General features: G+C 38.5%; 1 protein-coding gene across 4 annotated transcripts in view; it reads left to right on the top strand.

The window, feature by feature from the left end:
• Positions 1 to 11,082, top strand: part of LOC130930914 (otoferlin-like) — an 82,732-nt gene that overhangs the window by 26,688 nt on the left and 44,962 nt on the right. For 3 of the 4 annotated variants that reach the window (XM_057859240.1, XM_057859239.1, XM_057859238.1), the window contains exons 21-29: positions 1,178 to 1,312; positions 4,556 to 4,717; positions 6,499 to 6,618; positions 6,763 to 6,924; positions 8,815 to 8,977; positions 9,327 to 9,400; positions 10,113 to 10,139; positions 10,211 to 10,342; positions 10,429 to 10,501. In XM_057859240.1, coding sequence (XP_057715223.1) covers positions 1,178 to 1,312; positions 4,556 to 4,717; positions 6,499 to 6,618; positions 6,763 to 6,924; positions 8,815 to 8,977; positions 9,327 to 9,400; positions 10,113 to 10,139; positions 10,211 to 10,342; positions 10,429 to 10,501 — 1,048 coding nt within the window. The remainder of the gene's footprint in view (positions 1 to 1,177; positions 1,313 to 4,555; positions 4,718 to 6,498; positions 6,619 to 6,762; positions 6,925 to 8,814; positions 8,978 to 9,326; positions 9,401 to 10,112; positions 10,140 to 10,210; positions 10,343 to 10,428; positions 10,502 to 11,082) is intronic. The other variant, XM_057859241.1, reaches the window with a different exon arrangement.

Below are 11,082 nucleotides of genomic sequence, written 5' to 3'. Positions count from 1 at the left end.
ATGAAGAAATGTGAGAAATTCCAAAAGGTTCAGATATTTTTTTATACCACTGTATTTTGAGAACCAATTAATCGTTTAGGACCTTCTTCACCATAAACTTGTCAAAATTCTTGAAATTATAACATACATATAACTTCTCAGTTTTAAATATTATCAGATTTCTTCATTGTATTTTTCTTAAGTCAAAGTAGGACATGAACAAAAATCTGCTTTTACTTTGGAAAACAACAATTCAGATTTTTTGCCAATTTTGGACATCTTGCTGTCTAAACTCGCTCCAAGCTTATTAATAAGGCTGCAACAACTAATCAATTAAACTAATCAATCAATAAATTAGTTGCCAATGAATTTGATAATTGATACAGTTGTAGACTAAAGTTAAGTCAGGAAGCTTTAATAAAATATTATTTTTGAAGGGAAGGGTCATCCATTTTGTCTTCATTGTTACTTACAACATGTCTAAAACAACTTCAAGGTAAATTGTGAAAGTAATTTAAAAAAGTGATATTTATCCGATTAATCGAGTTATCGTTAATTAATCGTCTGATTAATCGATTATGAAAATAATCGTTAGTTGCAGCCCTAAACTTACCCCATAAAGACATGATGTCATCATACGTGGACTTCACATTTTGTTATTTAGGCACAATATTTAACATTTTGTATACAAGTGTGATCTACAAAATATTATGTTCACATTTTTTCACACTTTTTTTACACATTTGAAAAATCATATTTTATTTTTAATTTAAAAAAAGAAAATTTATATATGTATATATAAATAAAAAAATATATAGATTATTTACTTATTCCCCCACCCATTTTGTCATTTTTTTAATTAAAAAAAAGTAAATCAATAACATTACATACATATTAAAAACAAAACAAAAAGAGAACATTTACTTTATTTTTCTTTTAATTAAACAACAAAAAATAAAAATTAAAAAGAATTTCTTTTTCTAACCGTAAAATAGTACCAAAAACAATATTTAAAGACATTTATAATGTGGTAAAGTCTGTCATGAATTTTTTTCGCCAAATCATTTCAGTTGTGTACAAGGCTGTTACTGTAATCTTGCCCACCAGTGATTGTGATAAATATCAAATCCATTTTGAACTGGGAGGGTTGGCAACGAGATTGGACATCGTAAATGTATCTTGTGGATGTTGAGCACAGGTGCTGCCAGAGACGCTTTGCCCGACATGGGATCAACTGCTGCTGTTCGAAAACGTGGAGCTGTTCGGCGAGGCTAACGAACTGCGAGATGACCCCCCCATTATAGTCATTGAGCTCTACGATCAAGACACGGTGGTGAGACTTGTTTTTTTAATTTACGGTGTTATTTTTTTAAAACTAAAACCCATACACGACAACAGATCAGATTATTTCTATTTTATCACTATAGCCAAGTATTTGCATTTTGCTGACCCGTGCTTTTCGCCTTTGCTTTCCGACAATAACGTGATTGTATGGGACGACCCTTTTGGATAAGTAGCGTGTGAGATATCTGGCTGTCGTGACACTGAATTCAATGTGTATTTGGACAAAAGGCATGCAAGAGGAATAAGAAGTGCACCAAGTTAACAAACTGCCCACTTGTGCCTGTTGCATTCCTTTGAGGGATTTTTTTTTTTACCCTGTACATCAACCAAAGGGAATCCTTATAACCACTAACTGCAAGAGAGAACTTGCATTACACATTTAGGCAGGACAATGTGTTGACAGTCTTATAACTGTTTTGCAGTTCACTGGTTATTTTTTTTTAAAGCTACCCTTTCCACCTTCATTTGATTGTTATGGCATTGCTATCAACTATACGCCTGTAAACATGCGCGACTCAAGCCATGTTTCAGCCCACTGTTGGGTGCAGTACTCTGACATTACTTTGGTCAAAATCAGACCTCATTCAAGTTTAACTGTGTCTTGTGTTATGTCACTAACTCAATTTATGTCCAGCTCAGATCTTCAACATCCATTCAAAAGTGAGACAATTTGATGGATGACACAAAATGATATCCCTCATAAGCATTCATGAATGCTCTTGGCATTGTCATGTCATAATTATGATGGTCTTACGTCAGTCTTATGGCGCCACTGTCCAATATACTGGTCCTTCTCATAAAAATTAGCATATTGTGATAAAGTTAATTATTTTCTGTAATGTACTGATAAACATTAGACTTTCATATATTTTAGATTCATTACAGACACCTGAAGCAGTTCAAGTCTTTTATTGTTTAAATATTGATAATTTTGGAAAAAAAAAAAAAAGTCAAGAAAAAACAAAAATCACTATCTCAAAAATTAGCATATCATGAAAAGGTACTCTAAAGAAGCTACTAACCTAATAATCTGAATCAACGAATTAACTCAAAACCCCTGCGAAAGATTCCTGAGGCTTTTAAAAACTCCCAGCCTGGTTCATTACTCAAAACCGCAATCATGGGCAAGACTGCCGACCTGACTGCTGTCCAGAAGGCCATCATTGACACTCTCAAGCAAGAGGCTAAGACACAGAAAGAAATTTCTGAGCGAATAGGCTGTTCCCAGAGTGCTGTACCAAGGCACCTCAGTGGGAAGTCTGTGTGAAGGAAAAAGTGTGGCAAGAAACGCTGCACAACCAGAAGAGGTGACCGCAGCCTGAGAAAGATAGTGGAGAAGGCCGATTCCAGAACTTGGGGGACCTGCAGAAAACAGTGGACTGAGTCTGGAGTAGAAACATCCAGATCATCCGTGCACAGGCGTGTGCTGGAAATGGGCTACAGGTGCCGCATTCCCCAGGTCAAGCAACTTTTGAACCTGAAACAGCGGCAGAAGCGCCTGACCTGGGCTACAGAGAAGCAGAATTGGACTTTTGCTCAGTGGTCCAAAGTACTTTTTTTCAGATGAAAGCTAATTTTGCATGTCATTTGGAAATCAAGGTGCCAGAGTTTGGAGGAAGACTGGAAAGAAGGAAATGCCAAAATGCCTGAAGTCCAGTGTCAAGTACCCAGTCAGTGATGGTCTGGGGTACTATGTCAGCTGCCGGTGTTGGTCTACTGTGTTTTTTCAAGGGCAGGGTCAATGCAGCGAGCTATCAGGAGATTTTGGAGCACTTCATTCTTCCATCTGCTGGAAGCTTTATGGAGATGAAGATTTCATTTTTCAGCCAAAACCACTGGTAAATGGTTTACTGACCATGGCATTACTGTGCTCAATTGGCCTGCTAACTCTCCTGACCTGAACCCCATAGAGAATCTGTGGGATATTGTGAAAAGGAAGTTGAGAGACACCAGACCCAACACTGTGGATGAGCTTAAGGCCGCTATCAAAGCATCTTGGCCCTCCATAACACCTAAGCAGTGCCACAGGCTGATTGCCTCCATGCCACGCCACATTGAAGCAGTCGTTTCTGCAAAAGGATTCCCGACCAAGTATTGAGTGCATAGCTGATATAATTAATTGAAGCTTTTTTGTATTGGTCGAATGAAATATGCAAATTTTTTGAGATAGGAATTTTTGGTTTTTCTTGACTTTTTTTTGTGCCAAAATCATCAATATTAAAAAAATAAAAGGCTTGAACTACTTCAGTTGTGTGTAATGAATCTAAAATATATGAATGTCTAATGTTTATCAGTACATTACAAAAAATAATGAACTTTATCACATTACGCAAATTTTTTGAGAAGGACTAGTAGTGTTACCAAATACCATAACTGGCAATTAATGAAACAAGTGGAACAGTAACTGAAGAAATTAACAGCACAGAACATGAATTTCGATTTGTTATTTACATCTGTAGCGCTGCAATGCATGCTAGGAGGCATGTTGGACAACAACAGTGTTGACAGCAGGTGGCAGCAGAGGTTGACTGTCTCCCCAAAGGGAGCAGTGATGGCAAAATGAAGCTTCTTGAAGCAATGAAGCTTTGCAGCCAAATGGTTCAAAGCTTCTTGGTGGTTCATTTGGTCTTATGACAGTCCTATGATGCCGCTGTCAAATAAAGTGTTATCGGTTATTTTGGTGTAAATGTCCAATAACACAGTCAGGACAGCTGCGTCTTACAGTCCAATGCGGCTTATCTATGAACAAATACCATTTTCGGATCAAAAATTTGGTGGGTGGCGGCTTATAGTCACGTGCACCATATAGTCTGTAAATTACAGTACGTAAACTTTATTTCACAATATTAATAACACTGTGTGTTGCAATCGCATTTAATATTGTGTTAAAATAGTTTTTTTTTTAAATAATGAATTGTAAAACAGTCACGTTAATGTGTATTGCGCACACGCACACACTTCAATTTTAGATGTGTCAGGGTTTTGTTTAATTACTAAGGTAATGAACAATGTTTCATAAGGGAACCCTTGGGCCGAGGTTGACAGGTATGCATTTCAGACATAGGATGTCCAACGAATTTCATCTTGTTAAATTAAATGAGTAAGAGGGACTACAAATTTAAATAATTCTTTACAGTGTCACCAAATCTCTCTAGTATACAAGGTTCTAATCGGCTACCGTAGACAAAACCCACTAGAGGAAGTTCATAATGTCTTTCACCGGTTTTGCCAGGGCAAAGCGGACTTCATGGGCAGAACCTTCGCCAAGCCGGTGGTGAAGATGGCGGAGGAGCATTACGGACCACCGCGCTTCCCCCCTCAGCTGGAGTACTACCAGATCTACCGAGGGAACGGCATGGCTGGGGAGATGCTGGCTGCCTTTGAGCTGCTGCAGGTCAGAAGACGCGCAAAACGTTTTTTTGTCCTCAGGCGAGATATAACGAAAATGTTTTGGTAGGAAGTTTGTTAGAAGTGTATAATTCAAACCCAACTTTATTTACTGTACGATGAAAACATCTTTTGAAATAATCATGCTAACAAAAACATTGAATTTTCTATGATTTTAACAACTGTTGATATGCAGGATGGTATTTTCCTTTGGGATTGTTCAAATTCAATCTGTTCAAATTTTAGGCCCATTTCTCATCTTCCATACATCTCTAAAATACTAGAAAAGGTTATCTATAGTCAGCTGCTACCATTCCTTGAAGAAAACCTGATTTTGGAACCATTCCAGTCTGGTTTTAAATCCCTCCACAGCACTGAGTCGGCACTTTTAAGAGTATCAAATGATATACTTCTGGCAACAGACTCTGGCAAGTTTGTTGTTTTAGTTCTTTTAGATTTATCTGCAGCATTTGATACCGTAGACCATCAGATTTTAATTTCTCGTCTTGAACACAGTGTGGGTATTCAAGGTGTCGCTCTTGAATGGTTTAAGTCTTACCTAAATGAACGGAGTTTTTGTGTGAAAATGGGCAATTTCATGTCCAAAAAGGCATCGCTTCCACATGGGGTTCCCCAGGGATCTGTTCTCGGCCCTCTTTTATTTTCACTTTATTTATTGCCTCTTGGTTCTGTTTTTAGAAAACATGGTGTTTCATTTCATTTGTATGCTGATGACTGTCAGATCTATTTTCCATTGGCGCAGAATGGCACTTTCTGTCAACTTATTGAATGCCTCAACGATATAAAGTCAAGGCTCTCATGTAATTTTTTAAGTTTGAATGACAGTAAGTCTGAAGTCATGGTGTTCAAACCGAGTAGTAAGGCCTCCCTGAATGTTGACCTCGGTTTATTGTCTCCGTTTCTTAAGAATTATGTCAAAAATCTAGGGGTCCAATTTGATGCTGATTTTAAATTTGAGAAGCAGATTTCTTGTGTTGTTCGGGACTGTTTTTATCAGCTTCGCCAGATTGCTAAGGTGAAATCTATTGTTTCACGCTCTGATATGGAAAAATTGATTCATGCTTTTGTCACAACTCGGCTGGATTACGGTAATTCTTTGTATGCAGGTGTCGGTCAGGCGGCACTGGCCCGTCTGCAACTTGTACAAAACTCTGCTGCTCGACTCCTAACTAGAACCCGCAGGCGTGAACATATCACCCCAATTTTAGCATCTCTGCACTGGCTCCCGGTACATTACCGAATACATTTTAAGATATTATTATTTGTTTTTAAATGTTTGAATAATCTTGCGCCGCCATATTTGTCAGAACTGCTTCAGCCTTACAGTCCAACCAGAACCCTCAGATCAGCTGACCACCTGCTTCTAGTAGTCCCAAGATCAAGGCTGAAGCTTAGGGGTGACCGTGCATTTGCGGTGATGGCGCCCAGGCTGTGGAACCAATTACCACTTACTATTAGACAGGCCCCCTCACTTACGGATTTTAAATCACGTCTTAAAACATTTTATTTTTCTTCAGCTTTTAATGTGCAATGACAGTTTATGACCTCGTCTTTTATTTATTTTATTTTATGTGTTTGTTTTATCTTTCAAAGTTGACTTATTTTGCTGTGTTTTGCTATGTAAAGCACTTTGGTCTCCTTGGCGGATTTTTAAATGTGCTATACAAATAAAGTTGATTGATTGATTGATTGATTGATTGATTGATTGTTAGAAAAATGCATTTATTTCTTAGTTAAAAAACATATAATTATACTATTTTTTGACAGATTGGCCCTAACGGCAAAGCGGACCTCCCTCCCATTGATGGACCGGCAGATATGGACCGCGGCCCGCTGCTTCCCGTTCCGATGGGAATCAGACCTGTTCTCAGCAAGTACAGAATAGAGGTCATGATAAATCTTTGAACCCTTGTCACTGCCAAATAAATGATAAAAACGTCCAATAGCAGAATTTATACGTAGATTTGTGTTACTGCACTTGATGTAACCGATCTAATTTCTGTGCTGACTGCTGTCCCTGTGCTTCCCCAGGTTTTATTTTGGGGCTTGCGGGACCTGAAGAGGGTCAACTTGGCTCAGGTGGACCGTCCTCGTGTGGACGTGGAGTGCGCTGGAAAGGGGGTTCAGTCGGCCCTCATACCCAACTACAAGAAGAACCCCAACTTCAGCACGCTGGTCAAGTGCTTCGAAGTTGTACGTTCCTTACGAAAATATTACATATGGTCCAAAGGTTCGGACGTACCCGATGGATTGATTTTTTTTTTTTTTAACCAATTTTAACCATTCCAATTTCATCTTCAACTTCTCTGCAAAAAATATCTTAATCGGCTGTCATTATTTAAGATTGGAAAATAATCTTCGAAATGCCTAGAAATGAACTCGAAATGACCCAAAAATTCTCCAAAACCATCAGGAATTGACCCAAAATAAACATGAAGTGACCCATAAATGCCTCAAAATCAATAGGGAGTGACCCAGAAATACCCCGGAATTAACTGAATGTCACACAAAATGAAGAAGTGACCCGCACATGCCCCAAAATCAACAGTAAGTAGCATTGAGATGCCTCAAAATCAACAGGAAGTGACTTGTAAAAGCCCAAAAATCAACAGGTAGTGACCCACGGGACTTTACTGACCAGCATTGTTGTAATAGATTACTTGAAAAAGTAATTTGGTTACTTATTATGCCTCAAAAAAGTAATCTAGTTACTTTACTGATTACTTTATTACCAAAGTTACTGAGTTACTTTATTGCCGGAGTGATTGAGTTACCTTAAAAGTCATTTATCGTTACTTTTTACCGCCTCAACATAAGAATGACAACAGAAAAACGTCATTGCATGCAATTGACTTTCCGATAATTGAATTTAAAGGGGAAGATCAGAATGTTTCACATAAGGCTTCATCTTCGAGTTAGCGGAGGTTTATTATCGATGGAGTTGATTTCAACCACCATTGACTCGTGCTAGCTTAGCCACTCCGGAGCCCTGAAACGAACAAATAACTGACAAACTGCATGGAATTAGTTGAAATCAACTCCACCGAGTAATTAAACCCCGCTAACTCGAAGATTAAGCCTAATGTCAAAAATTCTGAATTTCGGGTTAGAGTTAACAGCGTATCATTGTTATGCTATGTAAAACAATGCCAAATGACTGGACAATAATCAACAACACACAAATGAATTGCACAGTGCAATAAACACAAAGGCGGGCGCGAATGCGCGCACACGACCCAGAAGTACGCCTTATACACACGCTGTCAAAATTGGCCACAAAACATGCCGGCAACCAAGCACTTTACACATCGGACATTCAACACATCCGAAAGATGCTAAATGAACACGTCACTATTGTGCAACACAAATATGATGTAAACAATGGTTGCCGACTTTACAAGGACGAGCAGGAGCGATGACTACCTGCCCTTGCAACAGCAAAGCTATGAAGCGGCTGTGCATGTTACGGTTCCAACCTATTGCTGGAACCCTCAGAATGAAGGAAAAATACGTTCATTCATAGATGAACAAAGAAAACATTCCCTCGCACATCTCAACAGGTGGCTGCACTCAGCTTGAATGTGCACCTGCGCTGGCAGCCTTTCTCAGTCCCAAAACACAAAACACGTGACCTGAGACCAAAACAGGAAGTAACTATGAGCAGTTACCATGGAAACAAATACGTTTTGGGAACCTTTCTTAACATTTTCTATTCGGAATGCTCTTTGTACATGACTACAATATTCTTCATTCTGCATTCATTATGAGGCAATAGCAAAAGGTAACACACAGGCACTAAGGAAACTAGCTTTAATCAGATTACCGTCTTGGAAAAATTAACGCGTTAGATTACTCGTTACTGAAAGAAAGTAATCATATTACAGTAAAGCGTTACTTAGTAACGCGTTTACTCGTTACTGAAAGAAAGTAATCATATTACAGTAAGTAACGCGTTAGTGACAACACTGCCGAGCATCACAGCAACGCACGCAATTTTCTCCAAAAATTGCATTTTTTTGGTCACAAATTTTGTTTGTGTATGATTTTTTATCATCATTTTTTTTTTTATTGTGTGTGTGTCAGGATTTGCCAGAGAACGAGCTGCTACACCCGCCCCTAAACATCCGCGTTGTGGACTGCAGGGCATTCGGCCGCTACACGCTGGTTGGCTCCAACGCCGTCACTAGCCTTAGGAAGTTCATTTACAGACCCACTGACAAACAGGCCAACAACTGGTCCAACACAGGTACTAATGAAGCCACCCAGCCCAGTCTGCCGCTTAATATTTGCAATTGAATATACAAACCCAATTCCAATGAATTCGCGACATTGTGTTAAACATATATAAAAACAGAATAAAGATTTTTAATGATAGACAATGTTTTGTATCTTTTAGCTAATAATCATTAACTAAAAATTTTATGGCTACAACTCGTTCCAAAAAAGCTAAGGCAGGTGGCAAAAAAAAAAGACTGAAAAAGTTGAGGAATGCTAATCAAATACCCGTTGGGATCATCGCAGAACACACCAAAGCCCTAAATTCATTGGAATTGGGTTTGCAGTTTAGCAGAAAGAAAAGCAACACTGTTTTTCAGAGGAAATCATCGTCGTCAACATGGAACCTGAGCCCAGTTTTAAGAAGATGGACACAGTGGTCAAATTAGATTCGGTGAGTTGTCATGTTGTTTTGAAAGCATTACAGTAATTTAGGAGAATCAAGTTAAACTTGCACGAGAAAAGCTATTGTCGTCATCTACATTGTAAATGAAAATGTTGGTGAAATGTCACAGGACTAAAGTTGCATGTTTGTTAAAAAGTTGTCATGTTCTGAGAAAGAAGTTCATTTATAGTAGGAAAAGTTATCTGGGAATGAACAAGTTGCAATTTTCTGAGAATAAAGATGAAATATGATGAGTCCAACATGAAAAAGTTACAAAAATTACCTTTTTGTAAGAAGAAAGTAAAAAAAAAAAAAATATATATATATATATATATATTGAAGACTCAAGACACGTTTCGGGGAAACTTTTGAGAATAAAATTATATGTTCCAACAGTACACCTCCATCAACCTTAATAAAATTGGAATTTGCAGATAGTAAAATTGCTTAAGTATTTAAAAAAAAAAAAAATTAGTCATTAATAAACAATTAACGTTTATTCAAAATAAGTTGAAACATAACAAGAAAAAAGTCTAATGTATTTTTTTTCTTTTCAAGAGAACAACAATGAAATGTTAAATTGGCTGCCATTGACAGCAATAGATATCGAAGCCATTTGGGATGGGAGGGACTGGTAGCGATCATTCACATCTATCGTTGTCAATGGCTGCCTCATTGATCATTAAAATTATGTAATGATGTCTAATGTCTTTCCACTTAGTGCTCTGACGCTGTGGTAAAGGTTGAGGTGAGTTGTGTACCTAAACACCTGATTAAAATGTATTTATTTGTTAAATAAATATATTTCCTGTATACAAGGACGACGACAAAGATGAAAAAGGAAGGAAGAAGAAGCGGAAGAAGGGCGACGAGACGGAAGACGACGGCCTGGACGAGAGCATGCTGGACTGGTGGTCTAAATATTTTGCCTCCGTTGAGACGCTGGCAGAAGTATAACATTATTTCACATTTACTATACAATTTTTAATACTTTGGTAACCTCAACGATCTTGATAATTCAGTCTTCAATCTTGTAGGCGCTTAAAGGTCAGGAGGGGGCACTGTCGGATTCAGAGGAGAAAGAAGACGCAGACCTGGCAGATGGTGGAGGTACAAAAATATTTCATAGAAAACTTTAGTATTCAGGTATTAAATTTAATGTGTAAAAGTTATCATTTTACAAGAGCCAAGTCGCAAGTTTAAAATTCTTAAGTAGAAGGCTGGAAATTGAACGTGAAAACAATGTGTCCGTGTATGTATACAGTATTTTCATTCATTCATCTTCCATGCCACTCACGAGGATCATCGGGGTGCTGGAGCTAGCTCCAGCTAACTACGAACAGTTGGGCGCAATGAAACAAACAATTAGGGCTGCAACTAACAATTATTTTTATAATCGATTAATCGGACGATGGCGGCATGGTGGCTGAGTGGTTAGCACGTCTGCCTCACAGTTCTGAGATCAAGGGTTCAATCCCGGGCTTCGGCCTTCCTGTGTGGAGTTTGCATGTTCTCCCCGTGCCTGTGTGGGTTTCCTCCGGGAACTCCGGTTTCCTCCCACATCCCAAAAACATGCATGGTAGGCTGATTGAACACTCTAAATTGTCCGTAGGTGTGAGTGTGTGCGTGAATGGTTGTGTGTCTCCTTGTGCTCTGCGATTGGCTGGCAACCAATTCAGGGTCTCCCCTGC

Source organism: Corythoichthys intestinalis, chromosome 15, assembly GCF_030265065.1.
Source record: "Corythoichthys intestinalis isolate RoL2023-P3 chromosome 15, ASM3026506v1, whole genome shotgun sequence".
In the NCBI taxonomy this organism is placed as follows: domain Eukaryota; kingdom Metazoa; phylum Chordata; class Actinopteri; order Syngnathiformes; family Syngnathidae; genus Corythoichthys; species Corythoichthys intestinalis.
This window is presented reverse-complemented; position numbering and strand designations above follow the sequence as displayed.